General features: G+C 48.8%; 1 protein-coding gene across 1 annotated transcript in view; it reads left to right on the plus strand.

The window, feature by feature from the left end:
* The window catches only part of LOC146172637 (potassium voltage-gated channel subfamily KQT member 1-like), a 199,384-nt gene that overhangs the window by 19,376 nt on the left and 155,093 nt on the right, over positions 1-24,915 (plus strand). Inside the window, exon 2 of the mRNA XM_084585629.1 lies at positions 1,167-1,292. Within this exon, the coding sequence (XP_084441755.1) occupies positions 1,167-1,292 (126 nt within the window). The remainder of the gene's footprint in view (positions 1-1,166; positions 1,293-24,915) is intronic.

Genomic DNA, 24,915 nt, shown 5'->3' on the forward strand with positions numbered 1-24,915 from the left:
AGGGTGGGTTGTAGTTGAACACACTAGAGAATTGGCTGCGGCGGTAGCTGTATATACGTGGTTCTGTAATAGTTTTCAGCGAAACATTTCTCGGTTCGGGCCACTTAGCTCGGGCGTTCGTTTTATTCCTAAGCTCTGCAGAGGCTTCACAAAAGATTTGTGCTTGGATTCGACCGTGTAATTATTTCTTGCACACTAAAGCACCAACCTTACGAAAGCATATCCACAGGAGCCATAGCTGGACCATTAAATAAATAACACAAAATGTAAGCAAATTCAAAATGACAGTAGTAGACAGCTTAAGATTTTTTATATTCTTTGACTCCTTCAAAGATTGTCACCAAATTTGAGTGAAAATATTGCCGAAAAAACACTGGACAATTGATGAAATATATCGCAAATCTTACCAAATAAATGAATTAACTTTCTTCCAGACAAATAAAAATAATAATATTACTTAATGTCCAGCGGATGGCAAAACGAGAAATATTTAATAACTGATACCCAACGTCTATCAGATTTCCTCTATAGCGAGTAATCTCTTAAAGCAGGGTTCAAAGTTCGTGCAATGACGTTTCATGCAATAAAATTTGTGCAGTTGAGGTGATCCCGACAAAGCTTCTATTCGCCGTACAGAGCTTCGGCAAATGTAAACTGCATTAGCAAGAACGCAGTGCAGCGACATCAGGTGCTATCAAAGCGATGTCACTGAAGCGAAAGCTCAAGACTCAACAGTGTTCGACAAATAGAATTTAGCTCGATCACTATAGCCGGGATTGAAAAAAAATTCATTCGTGAGCCCCTCATTCATCGTTAGGGACGCAACGGAGGCACTCAGCGTGCAGTGGCCTAAGGGATAAATCCATCTTTCTCACGAGCTTAACTTCCCCCTGGGGGAATATATTTCGATAGAACCACGAAGGAAATTATAGCTTGACATTTCAGCGCATGCGCAAAGCAAAACAAGCAGTCAGCAACGTAAGCTGACGGTGTTGTTTCCCACTAACGCCCTTGGCAAGAAAAAGAATGACGACGACGTGTTTGCTCCTCCTATAAAGGCCTTCCCTTGACGACAACCACAGCCGAGGCTTGGTTATTGCTTTGCCTCGGGTTTTTTTCTTCTTTTGCCGCATATCATTTACCTCTCTTTCTTTCCTCTTTTCCAGAACAAACTTCGGTATCTTTCCCTTCCGGGATGGCTGCAAAAAAGGAAAGATGACCTTTCAAGGAAAGGTCTACAATTTCCTGGAACGTCCAACGGGATGGAAGTGCTTCCTCTACCATTTCTCAGTGTAAGTGAATTTGCGAATCAGTTGAATTTGTTTGCTCTTGTTTCTTTCCACCTTTTTCAACTGCCCCCCCCCCCCCCCTACCTTTGAGGTTGAGAGTAAGGGGAGATAACGTGCTAAGAGTTTTGGCAGTACAGTTTGGTGAGTTGTATTGTGCAGAGGCAATACTCAGGTGCGAAGGCGACTGAAGCTTCGCTCAATATAAGGTTTGGCATAATTATTTTTGACGCGAGACGTAGAGATATATTCCAACGCATAGGAAAATAATTTCGCTTCGGATAACTAACAAGTTACGGCGTAAAACGACTATACTAGTACCTCTTCGGAAGCAGCCTGATCAGCACAAAAGAGCAACCCTTCTTTCGCACGGCACTGCTAAAAAAAAGAGAGAAAACACTACAGAGATGCCTTTTGAGTGCATAGCTGTCAGTGCCCGTTCGGTGAGCCCTCAGAGGAGTTAGCTGCAAGGGGTCAGTTATTTACGCTTTGTATCTGCAGACCGACCTGCTTCTACAAAGAAAGGATATATTTGCCTATATACATCACGCTAATGAGATTTGTGTCCCAGCAAGGCAATGTGTCTCTGTCAACATGTATTTTAAGCGGGCGCTGCAGCATCCTCTAGTCAACACGCTTACTGCAGATGGCTGACTGTACACTTTAGTCCTGTCTGTAAGGAATGGCGATATGAGGCCTGTTTGTTAAAATGTCTGGCGCCATCCTGGCGTGAGATGTTGGTCCAGCGTAAGCGCGTACACCAGTGGCGTAATCCTTGAGCACTTTGGTACTTTATTTCGCGCTGTCGATAACAAAGAACGCACTAATAATAATGGTTTTCTTCGTTTCTATCAAAAGACGTCTTTTAATTAGGCTATTACTGTGCCTCCAACTGCAGAGTGTATGCTGATCGAATGACCGCATGTAAGGATAAGATTGATTGGCAGTGTGTAGTGTGCGAAATGCAGTTTTTTGACACAGTATCGAGAAAGAAGAGCGAAGATTTGATTTTAAATGGTGTAGTTAAAATCGCATCGTATACGTGTCGTATTTTCGCAAATATTGGCTACTATATGGCCCTGCGTTGCAGGCACAGCTATTGCACCGCCTGTTCCTGCATTTTGAGTCGATATTGAAGTAGTAGCAGTCGGCGTAAGCTTAGCATGGGTACCTCACGGATGGTGGTCCCTGTGGGAGGAGAAATCCCGGACTGGAGAATACTAATCTTGGAAGCAGGATGGTAATGCCAGTGCGGACGAATGCGCAATCGGGTAGTGGCCACAATGTAAAGAAGGATATGGTGGAAGCGCAAGAACGCTCCGCTGAAAAGGCCGTTATCACGTTAATCACCTGGAGGGTATTTAAATTCGAAGAGGACGGTATGGAAACATCGCGGAATGAACGAAAAGGATGACTGCCCCGGGAAATCTCCAGAGAGTAGTTACCTAAAAAAAGAGGAAGGGAAGTATGATGAGAGCATAAGGAATATGGCATGGTCCATGCTCGGTGGCTTCTAGAGTGACTCCAGAGGTCCCGACTGAAAAGAAGTAGTGAATGAATGAATATGTGTGGACAACTGAAGAGACTCGTAAATAAATAATACGTTTTCAGATGTGCTTTTAATCCTAATTACCTTCCGGTCAGAAAATATCAATACCTGATCAGCTCTCATAAAATCTAACTTTATGCATTGGTAACCATACACTGTTTCCTTTCATTAACAATCATTACCATGTGTCCTATTCGCATCGTAAGGAATTTTTACAACAAAATAAAACAAAGTTAGGCTTGTTTCCAATGCTTCAGAATGGACACTGTTTTAATCAGTCAGTGTCCTAAAGACAAAGATTTCCGTTGTCAATTGCAAAATTTGCAATATCCGCCGATCCCTAGATTGCACGGCACCGCTGCTCCGCTCCGGTAATGTTTTCCAAACAGGTCTGACAACTCTAACTTGTTATTGCTTATTATTATATTGAATTGTACATTATTTGTTCCGCTCGAAGAACTAAGTCTCTACCGGCAGTGAATAAGAGGCTTTAGAAAATCCTATAGCAAATGCCCCCCATTTTTTTTTTTAAGAAATAGCAGCCATTATCGCACATTATGCTGAAGAATTCTAAATCACTAGTCAGGCAGACTGTTCTTTACGCTCGGTATACACAGAAAATAAATCCAACTAAGTTAATTGCAAAGCTTATTTTTCTGATAAAGAAATAAAAACTCTTTAAACTATTAATGCTACTCTAAACGCCGAAATAATAATAACTTGAGACATTGCTACAGTCAAAAAAACTTGTCAATGCTTTTATTGTTCTTATAATGCCGCCGACGAGGAAGGTAAACAAGCATCCCGTCGCTTGATGGGCCTGCGTATTTTTGCTCTGTTAAGACATAAATTCCCAAAAAAATATTCTAGAGCATGGCCCTATTAACATTCTCAGTGTTCATAGCAACACGACTTCGATAGCTTTACTAAGTTTTTTTTTTTACTGCCGCAACTCCGAAGTTTAGTTGCTAGCGCAGGGCGTGCATGGTGCGTCTGTACTCTCCCACAGTGTCATGTTTTGCTGTGTTCTCGAAGCCACAACTACGGACCTCTAGCGGTGTGCCGGTACTGGACAGCAACTGTTATCACTCAATCAATCAATCCCTCAATCAATCAATCAATCAATCAATCAATCAATCAATCAATTTTATTTGCCAGGAATATCTGGATGGTCACCCTGGGCTAAAAGCAGTGCACATAGCTTGAAAAAGGCCCAGGGGACCAATACATGGCAATGTGAATATAAGAAAAACAACAAAAACAAGCTCTTTGGATCCTCGGCAAGGTTGTTTACCTCAAGGGGGGGGGGGGGGGGGTGACACATGTGCCGTGTGTCACCTGCTGCTGTTGCCTACATTTCATATGAACTGATAATGTCCTCACCGCCAGGGGCAATAACAGAGACCGTGCAGAGGCATGCATTCTGCATTCACACGTTCATATTTTATTACCTCTGTCCTTCTGGAACAGCCATTTGGTCTATTGTCCACCCTATATATAAGGCCAACTTGTTTTATACCGACCATTATACTTGGAGCCTCCTTTTTTTCTTCTGGATGCTGCAATTTTTCACTGTGGCGACGGGGTGTATCGGATCTTTTTGTGACTTGCCACAGAGCTAGTTTTTATGCACAAACATACCCATGAAGAAGGGTTATACGAAAACTAAATGAGTGAATCACCAAAGCAGCTTTTGTTGTGACCGCATCTGGACGCTTGAACAGATTTTTCCGTGATGTCATGAGTCGTGGTGCTCTATTATTAGTTCCATGGCTGTGTGTGTGCTTGCTTATAACGGTGAAATATACAAGCGTTGGATGTATTCAATGTTCCCTTTGGTGGCCTTCTTGGTCTCTACGCAGATCTTGTCTTAATCTGTAGTAGGTAATGAAATGCAAGGGGCAAATGTTATCAAATGTAAGAGGTTCCTCTTCCTCGTTACAGAGGCCGTTATTTTACTTAGGAAAATAAACCCTGAATACTAGCCAATCAAGGGAACGTCGATGAATACGGTTGCAATGAAGCATTTATATTCGTGACAAAGCCTGCCCAGCCACGCGTACATAAGGAGGCACATTTTTAGTACAGTCAACACAGCAATCTGTTGATAATTTTAGATAATATTTATTGAATTGGAAGGCTGCAGATCTGTAACATGGTAAAAACTTGTTGATAGCCCTAAACATGATTCCGCATTTAGCAGTCTTTATTTAAAAAGTAGTGTTCTGAAGTATGGTTAACATTCCAATCAAGACCCCGTCGCCACAGTGAAAAATCGTAAGATCCGTAAGAATAAACTCCCTGTCAATAGGTGGCACTGATCCGTAAGAATCAGGGACAGAGGCAATTAGGATGCTAAATCGTTCGCTCTACACCTTTTTACTTTATATTTATCATTGGTGCGAAACTTGTACGGTCGTCAGCACAGCTGTCAAGAGCGCTAGAGAGGTATACCGTGGAGCAAAAATTTAAATATCAATAGGCTGGGCTGCTCTGCAAGTGGTACAGTGCAGTTGTCAGTGCAAATAGTATACCTACGTGCATTCGTTGTAGCGCCCTCATTGTCCCTAGAACCGGGTCCCTGCTTTAAAACTTTCCTTCCTTTGTGGGACAGGTCGGTGTTCATCTAGACAGTGGTGCTGACGACTGGAAATGCATAATTAGGACTACAGACGAGTTTTAGCCAGGCGCTTCCGCGAGTTTTAGCCAGGCAGCGCAGGTGGCTCAGCTACAGAGCCAGTAGCGGGCTCGTGCATTTTCTTTTCCTTCTTCCTACTGCCACAACAACAACTGAGCATAGCGGCCTCCCACTGCTCGCAAGTGGAGAGCTGCAGATCCCGCGGAGGGGGGTCTCGTGGGCATGCCCATAGTGTGTGGTGTAAGTTGGCCCTCTGGTGGCATAAGTTACAGTACGGTGTGTATAATGCAGGGTATGCATGGGCGTAGGTGACTGGATTTGGGAAGGAATGCGTTTGTAATTTTCGCCAGGTGACCCCCTGTGTCTTTGTAAGAGATTTGTGCCCCGGAGGGTATAGCGTACGCGTTTGACGGAAGTGTAGTGTAATTTCTTAATAGGAAACCATACGGTCCCTCGCCGACCTCGTGAGGGGTTGTCCCGTCATCCGGCTGACGAGTCTTCGGGCCAAATTGAGGGCAGCCTCATTACCAGGAAGGGAGAAATGTGCTGGTGTCCAGATTAGCTGTATTGAACGGTCAGTTGTTTGAGAGGCAAGCAGCAATTTGAGGGCTATAGAGGATATCCTGCTTTTGCTGTAATTCCTTATTGCGGTTTTCGAGTGGCTAAATATATGAAGGGCTGAGATTGAGCTTATCGCGAGGGTGATCGCAGCCTCCTCCGCTTCCTCTGGAAATATGTGTGAAAAAAATGAAAAATGTCTATTATTGTACATACATGTCTTGTACAAAATCTTTGCCTCAATCTATCGAAAAGATGAAACAGCTGATGAGCTGCGCTCAAAATTTGCATTAGTAAGTAACGTAATCGTCGGCAGATATTTAAGGCGAAAGCCTTTCTAGGCTAAGAGAACAGAATCGCTCAGTATGCTATCATCTAAATGCAAGAAAGCGAAGGCGGAATGCCACACTGGGATCAAGACCGTCAACAGGTGTCTCATTGGTGCATTGCACATCACTGTGTATTTTGCGGTAAAAGCTACACTGGCCGCAATGCAGTGATTTCACCGTGGCACCAATTTGCACCATGGTTGCATCGCTCTCACCGCCGCTACCTAGCAACCCCCTCCTCGGTATCCAGCGTGTATATGCGTCCAACGTGTACAACCCCACACAGTCTAGGTGGCGTTGGCGTGTATACGACCAGAGTATTGTAGTTCACTATAGACCACAGCATTTCGCCGTGTGTAAAACACACCTCTAGTGCGCATGCGCGGAAACTGGAGAGGAGCAACATGTGCGCTGCGCATGACATCAGATCGCATAGCAGCAGCAGAGAGAGCATGAACGAGACGCCCGAGAGGAAGAGCCATGCGCCGCGCCGTTTGACGTGTAGGCAGCGGGGGGGGAGTGGCATAAGGGAGGAAAGGAAGGCGGGAATGAAAACGGAAATAGAAAAAGTGGTGCCGTAGTGGAGGGCTCCAGAGTAATTTCGACCGCCTGGAGATCTTTAACGTGCAATGACATTGCACAACACACGGATGCCACTTCGTTTCGCCTCCATCGAAATGCAGCCACAGGCGGTTGGAATCGAGAATCGTCTTACCACTTCATCACCGCGGTGGAGCACTCCGCCGTGTTTGGAACCATGGCAATCGAGTCGGATAGGCTTAAACAAGCCAGGCTTATTCGTTGGAATGAAAACAGGCGAAGGCGACGAACCGAAGAGACCTAACCAAGCAACCACAATAACCTGGACGTGCAATCACGATTAACCAAGGCAAACCAAGCTATGCTTTAGTTTCGCTAAGTATATCCTGACATAGCCGAGCTAAGCCACAAACAATCTTTTCAGTACATAACGTCGCAACTTTTATTCATCCCTTTCAGTTATTCAGTTCAGTTATAATTCTTTTTACTACATTCATACAGTAAACACAAGACCAACAAAACTACCAAGTACTGGCGCTCAATATTGTAGCGTGTGCAACAGCAGCCGCTAGGCGGCTGCTCATCGAGAGTCTCGTGCGCGGACTCGAAGAAGTGCCCTGTGGCGTTCGAGAAGAAGCTGAAGTTAGCTGCCGTCTCTCGGTGCTCCGAACCTGCTTTCTGCGCCTGCTAGCTCAACCCTCCGTTAAAACCCAACCTTCTGGTTACGGGCCTAAACGGCTACGTGACCCTGGTGGAGGTGAGGCCTTGAACTACATGTCTCGGGCCTCTCGCAGCCGCTCATCGAGTCCCAACCGGCTTCCGCACCTATCTACACCCGTTCATCGCTGCAGCCGTCGCCTCCGGGATCTGGCGCCGGAATTCGCTCCTCTACCTGAACCGACGCCAGCTGACCAGCAGTTAGAGACTTCTGCAATGGCCCAGGCAAGTCAGAATCAGTTGCTGCTTCAGCAGCCTCGTACGCCCCCCAGTTTCCATGGCGGTACTGGGGAAGATGTCGACGACTGGATCGACCAGTTCGAGCGAGTGGCGCATTTTAATCAGTGGAACCCGGCTCAGAAGCTGCGCAATGTGTATTTCGCGCTTGAAGACTGCTAAAACGTGGTACGAGAATAGGGAGGCCAGTCTTCAAAACTGGGATTCCTTTCGCCAGCAGCTGCGGGAAACCTTTGCCAACCACGACCGCCGTGATCGCGCACGCCGCCTCCTAGAAGCTCGCGTGCAACTACCTAACGAAAGTGTGGCCATGTTCGCCGAGGACGTGACGCGTCTTTGCCGACGGGCTGATCTCGACATGACGGAATCAGCGAAGTTGCGCCACCTGATGCAGGGCGTAAAAGAACCCCTCTTCGCTGGTCTGGTTCGGAGTCCACCTCAAACCGTCGCGGACTTCATCAATGAAGCTACCCTCATTGAGCGAGCCCTGCAGCAAAGATACCGGCGCACGGAGTCTGCCTGTGGTCAGCCCTTCAGCAGTGTGGCCACATTGAACGGGTCCACTGACGATCACTCTCTGCGTGAGCTGATCCGCGAGGTAGTTCGCGAGGAGCTCCTCAAGTTCAATCTTGGATCGCCTAACCCGACTGCCGTGGCTGTCACCGAAGCCGTGCGGGAAGAAATACGTCAGACATTGTCACCGCCTGAGTCACTGTCGGAGCCACGTTCTATGAACTACGCCGCGGCTCTTCGTCGGCCTGCAGTGCCTCCTGCGCAACAGCTTCGTTTCGAAGCACGGCCGCCGCCCACTTTGCAGCCACCGTTCTACCAACCGTCCTACCAGCCGCCATCCCAGCAGAGCCTCGTCATGCAGCCGTCCGCTCCTCAGCCACTGTTCTACCAGCCGCCATCCCAGCAGAGCCCCGTCATGCAGCAACCGGTTCGGAAGGCAGACGTCTGGCGCACTCCTCGCCAACGGCCGCTGTGCTACCACTGCGGAGAACCCGGCCACATGTACCGTCGTTGTCCATACCGGGAACTCGGTCTTCGGGGTTTTGCTCGTGATTCTCCGCGTCCCCGGGTCGGCGAACGCCCTCCAGAAATCGAAGAATATTTGGCAACCCGTGCAACCTCTTCGAGCGACAGTACACAGTCTCCTCCCGTGCGCTACTCGTCACCCGGCCACCGTGAGTTTAATCATGTGCCGAGGCGCCGGTCGCCAAGCCCACACCGAGGAAACTGAAGGCGGCGACCTCAGGGGGGCAGGTTGCTGACGGACGGAAACAATGTCACGAAGACCCTCCCGTGACGACTCAGCCCGATGCTGTAACTACGATGCCTCCGCCGCCGCATGAACCTGGAACTCCAAATCAACCTCAAGCCGATCACGTTGTCAGCGCCGACCTTTCCGTTCTCGTCGACGGACACCCAGTAACTGCTTTGTTAGACACCGGAGCAGACTTTTCAATAATAAGCAAGAATTTCGCAGATCAGCTCTCCAAGGTTAAAACTGAATGGCTGGGGCCGCAAATTCGTACTGCTGGCGGTCACCTTATGACGCCGATCGGACGATGCACTGCCCGAGTAACCATCGCCGATTCAGCCTTTGTAGCTGTTTTTGTTATCCTGCCGCACTGCTGCAAGGACCTCATACTCGGCATGGACTTTTTACGTGAGCATGGGGCCATTATTAATGTTCCTCGCCGTACTGTCACGTTTTCGACGCCTGCAACGACGACCGCTGACTCCGAACGACGCCACGCACCTTTACGCATCGTTGACGCGGATGTCTCTATGCCGCCACGTTCGTTTGCTCTCGTCACAGTCAGGTGCGACGACCAGTCCTGTGCTGCCGGCGTTGCCGAACAGAACACAGAGCTTCTGTTACATCATGGAGTCTGTGTAGCACGCGGTATAGTTCATCTGACTAATGGTCTAGCTCACGTGCTGATTACGAACTTCGGGAACGAACGGCAACGCATCGCTAAAGGCACCACGGTAGCCTACTTTGAAGGTGTCGCAGAAGCAGCCCACGACTGCTTTGTTTTTGAGACCAACACGTCTGCCAGCCAAACGCCCAAATTCGACCCTGATGTGAATCCCGCTCTATCACCGGCAGAGAAGGACAGACTCGTCGGGCTACTCTTTCAGTTTAAAGACTGCTTCTCATCCGCCTCCGCGGTTAAACAGACGCCCTTGACCAAGCACCGCATAATAACCGACGACCGCACCCGACCAGTCCGACAGAACCCCTACCCAGTGTCACCGCGGGAACGCGAAGTCATTGCTCAACAGATAGACGAGATGTTAAATGACGGTGTCATACAACCATCGAGGAGTCCCTGGGCTTCGCCTGTTGTCCTCGTTAAGAAGAAAGGCGGAAGTTTAAGGTTCTGTGTGGACTACAGTAAGCTCAATCGAGTCACAAAAAAAAGACGTCTACCCGCTGCCAAGCATTGATGACTCATTAGACCGGTTGCGCCACGCGCGCTACATTTCATCGCTTGATCTTAAAAGCGGTTAATGGCAGATCGAAGTCGATGAACGTGATCGCGAGAAGACAGCGTTTGTCACGCCCGACGGACTTTATGAATTCAAAGTCCTACCTTTCGGATTGTGCTCCACTCCAGCGACATTCCAGCGAATGATGGACGCAGTTCTATCTGGTCTTAAATGGCAGATGTGTCTAGTCTACCTGGTCGACGTTGTTGTGTTTTCACCAACGTTCGAGGAACACCTCCAACGTCTCTCCGCTGTGCTACGGGCTGTCAGATCTGCCGGCCTCACGTTAAAACCAAAAAAGTGTCACTTTGGCTATGAAGAGCTCCTGTTCTCGGACCACGTCGCCAGCCATCGAGGAGTTCGTCCCGATCCCGCTACAACAACAGCCGTCACCAAATTCCCTACTCCATGTAACAAGAAGACAGTTTGCCGTTTCTTGGGCCTCTGCGCCTATTACCGCAGGTTTATTGAAAACTTTCCGCGCATTGCCGCTCCGTTGACATGTCTCACCCGGGATGATGACACCTTCACCTGGACGGACGAAGAGCAAAAGGCATTCGACGAGTTACGGCACCGCTTGCAGACAACACCTGTGCTTGCCCATTTCGATGCGAATGCCGAGACTCTGGTCCACACATGCCAGCAACGTGGGTTTAGGCGCTGTACTCGTCCAGTGGCAAGACGGTGCCGAGCGAGTTATCGCATACGCCAGCCGGACTTTGTCCCGTGCCGAATCGAACTATTCCACCACCGAAAAAGAATGTCTGGCTGTTGTATGGGCGGTGATGAAATTTCGACCCTATCTTATAGGCCGGCACTTTCGGGTTGTGAGTGACCATCATTCTTTGTGCTGGTTAACGAACTTGCGAGACCCCTCCGGACGCCTTGCACGATGGAGTTTACGGCTACAGGAGTTTGACATGACCATCGTGTATAAGTCTGGACGTCAGCACAACGACGCCGACTGCTTCTCCCGTTCACCTGTCTAGGCTGCGCGGGAAGACGGAGAACCAGACTTCCCCCTTATCGCAGCCGTCGACGCGCTCACTGTTTCGCAGCAGCAACGTGACGACCCGGCTCTCGCACCACTTATCAATTTTCTGGAAGCGCGCTCTACACAAGTTCCCCGTCTCTTCGCCAGAACGCATTCATCGTTTTGCATGCGAAACAATGTTTTATACAAGATCAACTTCGCTCCGACGGGAAGAGATTGCCTCCTCGTCGTACCAGAGTCTCTTCGCGAAGAAATCTTACAGGCATGTCATGACGAGCCCACCGCGGGTCACCTGGGGTAGGCTCGAACTCTGGCCCGAATTAAAAAGTTATTACTGGCCAAACCTAGCGGCCGCAGTACGACATTACGTGAGTACATGCCATGATTGCCAGCGACGGAAAACACCGCCTGTGAAACCGGCCGGTTTACTGCATCCTGTTCAAGTGCCAAGATACTCATTCGAACAAGTTGGCATGGATCTGTTGGGTCCTTTTCCAATTTCTGATTCGGGCAACAGGTGGATAATTGTCGCTACAGATTACCTCACGCATTAGGCTGAAACGAAGGCTCTCCAGCGCGGTACAGCAATCGAGGCAGCGAAATTTTTCATCGAACGCATCGTCCTGAGGCCCGGCGCCCCGACAGTTATAATAACGGACCGAGGCACTGCTTTCACTGCCAAGCTACTGGAATCTGTCATGCAACTAAGCGGCACTACCCATCGCAGGTCAACCGCCTACCATCTACAAATTAATGGCTTGACAGAACGTCTGAACAAAACTCTCGCCGACATGATGTCCATGCACGTGGATGTTGAACATCGGCCTTGGGATGACGTCCTGCCGTACGTCACGTTTGCGTACAACACGGCGCAGCAGGAAACAACGCAAATGACGCCGTTCTCCTTATTGTATGGCCGCGAAGTTTCGACAATGCTCGAAGCCATGTTGCCCCACGACGGCCGTGACCTCGAAGTTGGCGCCGAGGAGTTCACTCAAATCGCAGAAGCGCGACAGCTGGCGAGGGCACGCATCCGGAACTAGCAAGGTCGAGACGCCCAGCGTTACGATCACCGCCACCGTGTAGTGACTTTCGAACCGGGCGATAGAGTGTGGCTTTGGACTCCGATTCGACGTCGGGGACTAGCCGAAAACCTTCTGAAGCAGTACTTTGGCCCATACAAAGTGCTCCGTCAGCTGAGCGACGTCACGTACGAAGTGCTTCCGGACGGCTTTTCTTCTACTCGTCGACAGCAGAAATCCGAGGTTGTCCATGTCGTGCGCATGAAGCCGTACTTTTCGCGAGGAAATTAGCGCAACCGCATGTTTCTTGCTTTATTTTTTTATCTCTGCTTTCGAATTCATTAAGTTGGCATTTATTTTTTTTAAGAGGGGGGTAATGTAGCGTGTGCAACAGCAGCCGCTAGGCGGCTGCTCATCGAGAGTCTTGTGAGCGGGCTCGAAGAAGTGCCCTGTGGCGTTCGAGAAGAAGCTGAAGTTAGCTGCCGTCTCTCGGTGCTCCGAACTTGCTCTTCTGCGCCTGCTAGCTCAACCCCCCGTTAAAACCCAACCTTCTGGTTACGGGCTTAAACGGCTACGTGACAATATTTATTAAAAGCAAAATTTCTCTTCCGTTTAACTGTTTGCCGAACATGTTGTTACGGAGCGGCAAGCCGAATAACACAGATAGCAAAGAACAGTGAAAGAGAGACGATGACCGATGACTGTGAGATGATTTAATGAATTGCGGTGGGCTAGCACCAGCGCTCCTGCCCGTGCCGCTGCGCGCTTTTTTCGTCCGTAACATTACCCGGGTCTACCGCACGATCATGAACGAGAAAGTTTGTCGTTCTCAATAAGATCCACGGCATGATATGATAGGCGTGATTGGATGGCGGAAGAAGATGAAGAAGGAAGAAGACAACGGCTTTCCGCCACAATTATTTTCGGATGGAGCCTAGCCCAAGACGCTTTCGGGCCACAGGTCGCCAAGACCTGATGGCAGAGGTCCAGGCATGCACCGAATGGCATGGACAGGGGTGATGTCTTCGAGTGTAACAGCGTCTTGAGTCGTGGGGTCTTTGGTAATTGGGGTCTGTGCTCGGCACATCCGCTCAGTGGATTCACATGGTGTTCGGCTCTCTCGTCGTGTGGGTGGCGTCTTATGCCACTCTCGCCTTCGTCGTTGTGATCTGGGCGGTGAAACGTGCGGAGACTTTGTTTCGCGTCCGGCAGGCTAGAGACCAGCCAAGCGATGCCTCCTAGAACTTCTGCCGACGGCGCAAGACGCAGGACGCCGCAGCTTCGGACCAGGATGAGGAGAGATGAATTACCCGCTGCCTCCAACCAAATGTTACGGGGTGGCATGTCGATGAACACAGAGAGCAGAGAGGAGAGAACAGAGAGTGAGAGACGATGAACAACGACTGCGAGATGATTTAATAAATCGCGGCGGGCCTAGCGCGAGCGCTCCTGCCCGCGCCACTGCCCGCTTTTTCCTTGTTCGTAAAAATAATTATGGATGTTCTCGTGCCCCGTTGAGAAAGACTTCTTTTGTAAAGAAAAGAAGTTCGGTTCGAAAGAATGCATCAAAAATGGTTTCGAACCTGCTTGCCTGAAACAACTACAGCTCCCATAAGACGAGTTCTGAAGAACACGTTTGCATTTAGATGAATGCGCGGAGAGTAAGAACTTTGCCTGCTGAACAGGCTGCCTGTTCAGCCAATCGAATCGAGCGTTCTGTGGAGGGCGATTCAGCAAAGAGCTGTGCTACTGTTGCTCGTTGTGGGACGCAGAGGGAATTATTACTGGTTTGGTTTGGTTTGTGGGGTTTAACGTCCAAAAAGCGACTAAGGCTATGAGAGACGCCGTAGTGGAGGACTCCGGAAATATCGACCAACGGGGATTCTTAAGGTGCACTGACATCGCACAGCACACGGGTGCCTCGCTATAACCACAAGAATAGACACTTCACGTTATGGAGTAATTATTTGCAGCCAATGAGGATAAATAGCTTGTAACCTGTGGATCGCCAAAGCCAAATAGGCAAAGTGGTGACTCAAGGACTATGAATCTTAAAAATCTAAATTTCTATCTCTGCGCGCACTTTTTGCGTGTCCGATAGCTCATTCCCGAGACGCATGCAGCGGCCGTTCTGTGGCTGCAGTGAGAGAGTACGAACGTATGGACGGACCGCTCCATAAAGTTGCAAGATCACCGAGTTGCCAATGCATATGCGCGTTTCTGCACTGTAGCTATACTGCTTTCATCGCCATCTTAGTGCATTTCACATTCTAGAAAGCTTAAAGAGCGGCCGCTTAGTGTCCATGAAGCTGGGGATACGGTACAGGCTTGGGAATACAGATTTTTTGAAATAATAATTCTTTTTCTTTCGGATGTCCTGTTGGCAAAACGTGAAAACTTGGATCGATGACATACGCGGTGACTTTGTTGCGGATGTAGAAACGGAACGCCGACTCGTCTGGCTTAATAAATCTTATAACATAAAGTATGAGCAGAAAATCACTGCACTTGCCCTCTTGAGTTTTGACTGTCTTCCCTTGTGGTCATCCGTTTTGTCGCAGTCCAGGAAGGACAAAGAAGTAACCATTTTACGTATGTATGCCGACTTATGAGAAATGTGGGGGTTGGGGATAAAGAGTATAAATATATAACAGTATTGTTTCAAGTTTCGCCTAAGTAAATATTACTGTCTTACAGATATAAGTCTAAAGAAAAGGCAACGTATGCTTTGTACGTCTGCCGTGTCCATAAAATGTTTGGGGGGGGGGGGGGCGCTGCGAGCTCGCGACGTGAGCAGACGCATGTGTTTCGGCCCCGCCAATTTGCGGCTGGGGCCGCGTGCCAAATCATCCTACCCAGGCAAAACTGGCATCGATCGATCCGAACAACTGGATACAAAAGTCGTCCAGGTGGGCCGATTTTCTTCAAATCTACGGCCATTTTTCGACCGACCACGTTGGCGCCGTCGTTACGCCTAATGGCATCGCCGACGCCTGGCCAGGCGGAATCGGCCCTCCGAGGACAAAATGGCGACTTTCGCGGATCAAATACGCGGCTACGACCCTGAGGCAATGTTGTGGACCTCGGTACCCACCACCGGAGACACAAATTCGACGGTTATCCCGAAAATTCCGAGTCAAGCTTTACTTCAAGCGGCTGCACGCCGCTCCCAAGACAAAGCCCAGATGGCGGCGTTCGGCGCCGCCCCGGCCGCCATTTCGTCGGTCGAAAACATGAACGCGCCCGCGACGCGCGCCACGGGAAGCAAGGACAAGGCGTTCTCGAAGTGGAAGCCGCGTCCAATGCCCAAACCGACTCCCGATGACTACGTTATAGTCATGAAGCCCAGAGAAAGTGTTTCTCTTCACGAGGCGTTCACGGAAACCGGCTACGGCACTGCCATTTCGGCGTACCTCGGGCTGAAACGGGGCCGCGCCGTCCCTGTTCAACCCTCACGAGAACAAAACATCATCATTGTGCATACCCCGGACATCCAGGCGGCCGACCAGCTCATCGGGGACTTCGCAGTAAACACCGAGAAGGGGTCGATCCCGCTTCGGGGCTACCTGAGACAAGACGGCGGCAACATATGCCACGGCGTGATCATGGTCCGTAACTCGGACACCACAGAAACTCTCCAAGGCCGAGTGTGCTGGCGCGCCGGCGCCATCCTGGAAATCCAGAAATTCGGAACATCCAACAAGGCACGCATCACTTTCGCGGGTAAACAGAAGCCCCGTTACGTGCACTATGACAACATGGTCGTCTCTGTGCGAAACTATTACAAAACTATTCCTGCGTGCGGCCAGTGTGGGCCCATCGAGCATCGCGCAGATGCATGTTCAAACCTGCAGTCGAACACCTGTGGACTCTGCGGATTCCAAGCTCCGCTAGTGGAGGGGGTGCGGGCTCCTCACAACTGTGTTCCGCGGTGTTCTGTGTGCGGTGGCTCCCATGCCACAAACTCTCGCGACTGTGCGGCAAAATTCCGCACACCCAAGATAAAAAGAGAAAAAAATGGCGCCCAAGAAGAAACGCCGCCATGTTGGAGGATGCGGTATGGAGAATGCACCCCTTCCCGAGAGTGTTGGCTCTGGAGCAGCGTCACTACAACCCCTCCTCAGCCTAAATGACCATGGCGAGCAGCCCTAAGATCAGGTGCTTCCCAAGAACCAATTCGGCCACCCCCGTCCAAATTGACCAATGGAACTGTTAGGGCTTTCGTTCCCGCGCAAGAGGGCGGATCTCCGACTTCACCTTTCAACTTTCGACTCTCTTCCCGCGGTGGTTGCCCTCCAGGAGCCAGCGAGTGGAGTCATCCTAACAAATTACATCACCTTTCAGCAGGACCCCTCTTCTTGCGTCTGCGTGCATAAAAAAAATTATACGGCTACTCTCGTTGACTTAGAACTTCACATTGAATATTCCTACGTGATGGTGACACTTTTTCTGCTCAAGAAACAAGATGCACCACTCCACGTACTCAACATCTACTGTTCCCCCAGACTCAAAAATGTAACGTTCGCAGCACCCTTTAGCCGCGCACTAAAGGCTGCGGGCAGGCACTCACTGGTGATTGTGGGTGATTTCAACGCCCACGGTACACTCTGGGGATACGTGCGTGAAGAGAAGCGGGGACGCAAGCTAGCAGAACTCACGTCCACGCTGGGCCTGACTCTTCACACTGACCCTGCATATCCAACGCGGGATCTCACCTTTACCAAAAGCATTGTACACGCAGAATGGATCAACACCGAGAAAACCCTCATTAGTGACCCCTGCCTTATCAATACCACTGTAACATCTAAACCATTGGCAAGACCACACGCACAAGCTCGGTTACCCGACTGGAATAAGTTCCGGCAAAGCTACATCAATTCGGCCTCTATCCACGAACAAGGATACCACACGTGGGCACAAGGGTTGGTTACACATCTTCGTTTGATGGAAACACAAATTCAGCTCTCGGAGGCCACTCCAGAGGTGGACAACCACTTTCTGCACCTTTGGGAAGCGCGACACAGCCTCGTCCGCAGATGGCGCCGCCAAAAACATAACAGAAAGCTCAAAATTCGTATCGCCGAGCTCACTCAGCGAGCGGCAGAGTACGCGGCCCAACTCGTCGACTCAAAACTGGGTAGACCGCTGCAACACGGCGGCCAGACAAATGTCGAGCCGGAGCACGTGGCGCCTTTTCCGTGCCCTAATTGACCCGACTCAAACCCACGCCGAGACACAAAAACATCTCCAACGAGCTATTCATAGCTTCGATAGAAATATATCAAAATTAGCATGCAAACTGCGCGACCAGTATCTTTGCACTAAGCAGGACCCCGGAGGACCCGCGTACTCGTATGCAGGTTCAGAGAACGCGGATCTGGATCAACCGTTCCAGTTGCACGACCTGAAGGCGGCCTTGGCTAAAATGAAACGAGGAACGGCACCGGGCCGGGACAAGATAACTGTGAAAATGCTTGCCAATCTTCCCGACTCCGCCTACGAAACCCTCCTCGCTTTCATCAACTTGATCTGGCTTGGTGAGGCACCTCTACCAATTGAATGGAAGACCGCCCTGGTAACTTTCATTCCGAAAGCCGGCAAAGCCATAAACACAGACAACCTTCGCCCCATCTCCCTCACTTCTTGTGCGGTAAAGCTGATGGCCATGGCGCGGGACAGGCTGTCTGGGTTTCTGGAAAATAAACATGCATTCGCAGGCACCATGTTAGGTTTCCGCCCGCAAAGGTCCGTTCAGGATGTTCTGCTTCAACTCGACCGAGAAATTCTCAGCCCTGTCGAATATCCCTTCAACGAGAAGGCAGTACTCGCGCTTGACTTGAAGGGGGCTTTCGACAATGTCACACACGAAATCATACTGCAACATCTCTCCCAGACGAACTGTGGACATAACACATATCAGTACATCAAGCAATTTCTCTCAGATCGGCAATCTTTCATCCGAATACAAGACGAAGAACATGGCCCATATAAACTGGGAACGAGAGGCACCCCACAGGGCGTGGTCCTCTCGCCATTACTTTTCAATCTGGCCATGATGAAACTCCCGGCTTAGTTGGCGACGGTCGAAGGCATCCAGCATGCGCTGTACGCCGACGACATAACCATCTGGACCAAACACGGATCGGTTGGAGACATTGAGGCCAACCTGCAGCAAGCGGCGCAGATTCTAGACGCTTACGCCCGCCGCTGCAGCCTTCAATGCTCACCGTCCAAATCCGAATTTGTGCACATTCCCCTGTCGCCTAAGTGCACCACAAAAATGGAACTATCCCTGGCCAGCGGTCCGATACCCGAACACGATGAGATTTGAGTACTTGGTCTCCTTATCCACAAACATCGACGGGCTGATACAACACTAGCAAAACTGCGCAAGGTGGGGGACCAGGTGGGCCGGATGGTGCGCCGGGTTTCCAACAAACGCGGGGGGTTACAGTGCACAGACGCTTTGCGGCTGGCGCATGCATTCGTAACCAGTCGAGTACTCTACTCGACTCCTTACCTCCGCCTGCGCAGGTTTGATGAGAACGCCCTCGAAGTGATTCTCAGAAAGATGTACAAGCGTGCCCTCGATCTGCCGATCAACACATCCAACCAGCGTCTTATGGGCCTGGGGATGCTAAACACATTCGCGCAGCTCCGAGAGGCGCACTTGACTAATCAATACACAAGACTTTCAAAAACGCCGTCGGGACGCCGCCTATTAGCCCGACTACACATCCACCACCCAACATTTACGGAAGAGCGCATACGCATTCCTGAAATCTGAAGATACAGCCTGAACGTACGCCCTCTTCCGGCCAACATGACACGTGACGGCCACAGTGGCAGGCGCCTTGCGCAGGCGGAGGCACTGGCCCGTCACTATGGGAACAAACACGGAATTTTCTACGTGGACGCCTCCGGCCCTCACCATGGGGGGGTGGTACACAGCCGCAGTCGTCCATCAAAAAATCACGGTGAATGGCCTAACGTTCCGAGCTCAAGACATAACACATGCGGAAGAAGTTGCCATCGCGTTAGCCGCCGCAGACAAGGACTCACGAGTCATCATCACCGACTCGAGAGGGGCCTGCCGAAATATTAAACAGAGGTACATTCCTCTCTTTGCGCACCGCATCCTTCAAAACAGTGACTATCTCGGGGCCCCCGCGTCTCGAACGATTGTATGGGCTCCAGCTCACATGGGCCTCGAAGGCAATGAAACGGCCGACGCCGCCGACACGCGCGCTCACTCTCCGGGCAACGCCTTCAGACCCTTATGATACGGATCTCGAACCCAATCCGGCTCTCACGTTTCGAGAAATTACTGAATTATTTCAATTCGGCCATGCAATTTATCCTAAACCTTGTAAGGGCCTTGCAAAGGTGGAGGAATGCACACTCCACCGCCTTTACACCAAAACGCTGCTGTGCCCGACAGTTTTAAAACACTTTGATCCTGCCTGTACAGGAAAGTGCCCGCACTGTGCGGAGAAGTCTTCGGACATCTTCCACATGATGTGAGCATGTCAGTCAACCCCGAACCTCACCCCCAAACCCAACCCCACCCGGGAGGACTGGGAGGCAGCCCTGCTCGGCTGCTCCGATCTGGCAAGCCAGACGGCACTGGTCCACTGAGCCCGAGCCGCAGCGGTCGCCAATGGGCTCCTGTAATGAGAAGCCCCCCTAGTGTTTGCGTGAGGTTGCCCCGGCTACCTCAAGCTTCCTCCGAATAAAGTTTTTACACACACACACACACACACACACACACACACACACACACACACACACACACACACACACACACACACACACACACACACACACACACACACACACACACACACACACACACACACACACACACACACACACACACACACACACACACACACACACACACACACACACACACACACACACACACACACACACACACACACACACACACACACACACACACACACACACACACACACACACACACACACACACACACACACACACACACACACACACACACACACACACACACACACACACACACACACACACACACACACACACACACACACACACACACACACACACACACACACACACACACACACACACACACACACACACACACACACACACACACACACACACACACACACACACACACACACACACACACACACACACACACACACACACACACACACACACACACACACACACACACACACACACACACACACACACACACACACACACACACACACACACACACACACACACACACACACACACACACACACACACACACACACACACACACACACACACACACACACACACACACACACACACACACACACACACACACACACACACACACACACACACACACACACACACACACACACACACACACACACACACACACACACACACACACACACACACACACACACACACACACACACACACACACACACACACACACACACACACACACACACACACACACACACACACACACACACACACACACACACACACACACACACACACACACACACACACACACACACACACACACACACACACACACACACACACACACACACACACACACACACACACACACACACACACACACACACACACACACACACACACACACACACACACACACACACACACACACACACACACACACACACACACACACACACACACACACACACACACACACACACACACACACACACACACACACACACACACACACACACACACACACACACACACACACACACACACACACACACACACACACACACACACACACACACACACACACACACACACACACACACACACACACACACACACACACACACACACACACACACACACACACACACACACACACACACACACACACACACACACACATAGAATGTTTGTTGCCTTTTTATACGATTCGTGGTGGCTTGTCCTTCTTGCTGTAGAGAAATTACGGGGCCGCAGCAGAGCACCCGAAACAACGACCAGCTTGGCAGACTTCTCGAAACGAACAGGCCGTGCCGTGTGTGGGCATCGAGCACGCGCCGTTCAACTTTATTTTCCTCTTTCGCCGGCTGGGAACGCCGATCTTAGGGCCTCCGCTTTACAGCGTCGCTGTGCGCTACATTGCCATCAGTGCTCATGCTGAACCTAAACTCAACCTTGGATAGAAAATTTTGTTTGCATTATATCTGATGCGTTTTCGCAGAATGATCCTTAAAACACACTGTAGAAAGAGCAACTTGAGCTGGACCTACAATCATTTGCAATACACCGTAATACGTTAGGTGATCATTTCTTTACAGTGGTTGATTACGCGTGTCACTTTGGTCAGCTTCGTGTAATGTATGAGAAGCTGACTTGAAAGAAGGCTACCTCGTGGATAGGAGCATGAGAACCTACCTTGTTTTTGGTCTCAAAAATATGAAACAAAATTTAGGAGAACAGTGAGCGTATAGCTTATAACACTATCATCCCAAAAGTAATGAAAGACACAATTCTCCCAAAGCTTTGAGGTAAATGGACGCCCTGCTAATGTAATCAATCAACATCTATAAAATAGTGAGAAGTGTCATGAGTTCCAGGACTGAAAATTTAGTACATTTGAAGACAGAGTTTTGTGCTCGAATTTCATCCCGAAGAAGCTTCACCACGTTGCATTTCGTTGTTCCTGTGTTTAATGTGCTAGTATTGGGGTACGGTTAGGGAAACTTGTTCCACCACTTAATTATCATTCGCTGAGAGGGGCGTGACGTAATTACCTATGGCGACGTTATCAACGAATGAGAGGTTAAGCTCAGGTCTGACGTCCATAGGTTACTTCATTCCCATTTCTCGTCAAAGGATTTGACGCTATTAGGAAATTGTGACCTCAATAAACAGTGTTTGCTTTAGATTATACAGTGTAGAAAGCCGAAGTGACCCAGCTTGTGCTAGATGCCGTATTGGCCGTTTTCGAGTAACTAAGACCACCTGGGATTCTTTGAAGTGCACTGACACCGAAAAATACATGGACGGATTGCGTTTTGCCCCCTCATCTGAAGGCGGACTTATACCTGGCCCTGGAAGGTGGTCATTAATAGTTGGCAGTTGGGCTGGTTATGTTACCTAGCCGTAGGGTGGAGAACTTGGAGGCGGTAGGCTACAGTGCTGGGCTGGAAGCAGACGTCTTAGAAAGCTCCCGGTAGCAGGTTGTAATGAAACGAAAGACACCACCGCGTGTGTTGGCCATAGTGAAAAACAATGAAAACGGGCATGATTGGCCACTTCCACAGTCTCCAATTAACCCGGTACTCTGCTAGCTGCATCGACTTCATCCCCGCAGTTTTAGAGATTCTTATCAGCCTCCAATATGTCGTAGGTTTGTATCGCCTCCGTGGTCAGTTTCTCGGCAGCTGGCTGGGATTAGGACAGGGAGTTTGTTGGAGTAATCATAAGAGGTTGTGGCCAATTACTACATCAGGGTGGCCAAATATTGTTCATGTAAGGGATTGTGTTTCTGGAGACGTTTAGCGGGATCCTGAACGGAACGATCTAAGAGAGCGATGTAAGTAAATTCTTGAAGCATTTCAGTTATTGTTATTTTAGTGAAGCCGAATATTCACAATATACGCCTGCAAAATTTCATACTCTTTAGCTCGTATTTTCTTAATATTAACCTTAATAATAATAATAATAATAATAATAATAATAATAATAATAATAATAATAATATTAATAATAATAATAATAATAATGATAATAATAATAATAATAATAATAATAATAATAATAATAATAATAATAATGATAATAATAATAATAATAATAATAACAATAATAATAATGATAATAATAATAATAATAATAATAATAATAATAATAATAATAATAATAATAATAATAATAATAATAATAATAATAATAATAATATTAATTTTTTTAGCTTGCTGCAAAGAATTTATGAAAGCTTGGAACATCGAATTGTAACCGTAGAAGATACGTGCAGGGGGTTTAAGCATGATATCAATCTAGTCACAGGAAAAACACTCTTAAGCATGATTTTGCACGCTTATTAGCAAGGTTGTACTGTATTTGAAGGTTATAATTATGAGACGCTCAAGATTCAGCTGAAGAGTAGACGCAATTGCGCCATTGACACCACGCTTTCATTCAGCATTTTCTTGTTTCATATTTTTGTTTAGGTTGTATTTTGGGGGCAAAGAAAGGCTGGCAATCTGTTTCCCGTACGGGTGGACACTTGCACTTAGGTCAAGGGCATTAGGTCTGGTGAGGAGAAATCCGAATTAGTATTCCGAATAAAAGACCTTAAGGTCAAGATAGAAAAGAAGTAAAAAATATACATCCCTTCACTGATGGCAGCTGCGTTCAGTTAGAACGTGCCAAAAACGCCAGAACAAGCTAAGGTATGTTTAGCCTGTTTTCATGTAATGAAGAATCAAGGGACGAGACAAGTTCGAGAAAGTTTAGCACCAGTGATAGACATAAAGGATAAGGACGAGAAAATAAACTAAGAAAGAAACTTTACATGCATGTTCCTTTAGTTGTCTTGTTCATTTTTCGCTGTTCACTGTGATAAAGGTAAAAGCAACAAAATGCAGAGAGCACTGTGGAATTTAACTGCAGAATTGCGAAAGCCTAAGCGTTGCTGGTGCAGACAGTGCATCACGTTTGTTCTAATTATCGTTATAATGCACCGTCATTATCATTGCTACTGTGATCATTGCCATTATCACTAACTGCAGAGTTGTCATCGCTACTATCATCCGCACGGTAGACAAACAAAATAATGATGTGCGTTTGACAATCTCGGGCGTGGCACAGTTGGTTAAAACACTTGGCAGTGGGTCCGAGCGATGGAGGTGCGATTCCCGGTGGAGACAAGATTTCTGTTTTTCTAACGACGTCATCAGGATAATTGACAAATGACACATCAGCGCACAGATCCTATGCAAAGGTCCAACGCATTAATCCCACGTACAACTCTCGCGCACGGAATTACGTTCCACGAGCCTAGAAAGACTTTTACCTTAAGAAAGAGCTGCAAGAAGCACTGATACATTATTCGAGAGCGTGAAAATGATACGGTAACGCACACAAAAATAAAACTGGTTTTAAGAGAGTACAGGACCAACAATCTCCATTCCTCTGTTGCGCCTTTTTTTGTGAACGGGGCTTTAAAACATATTGCCAATTTGCCCTACATAATACATAACAGCGGGATTGTTTTCAAGTGAAATCTTCCCTATAGCGTGTATTAGCCGAGGTCAACCTGGCAGGTTGCTTCACCTTCAACGAGCCGCAGGTCACAATGTGGCTATATAGCTTTCCTATGTTAGCGCTTATGATGTACCACCACTGTCAACCTGGCAGGTTGCTTCACCTTCAACGAGCCACAGGTCACAATGTGGCTATATAGCTTTCCTATGTTAGCGCTTATGATGTACCACCACTGTCAACCTGGCAGGTTGCTTCACCTTCAACGAG

Source organism: Amblyomma maculatum, chromosome 11, assembly GCF_055883805.1.
Source record: "Amblyomma maculatum isolate TAMU_Amacu chromosome 11, ASM5588380v1, whole genome shotgun sequence".
NCBI classification, from domain to species: domain Eukaryota; kingdom Metazoa; phylum Arthropoda; class Arachnida; order Ixodida; family Ixodidae; genus Amblyomma; species Amblyomma maculatum.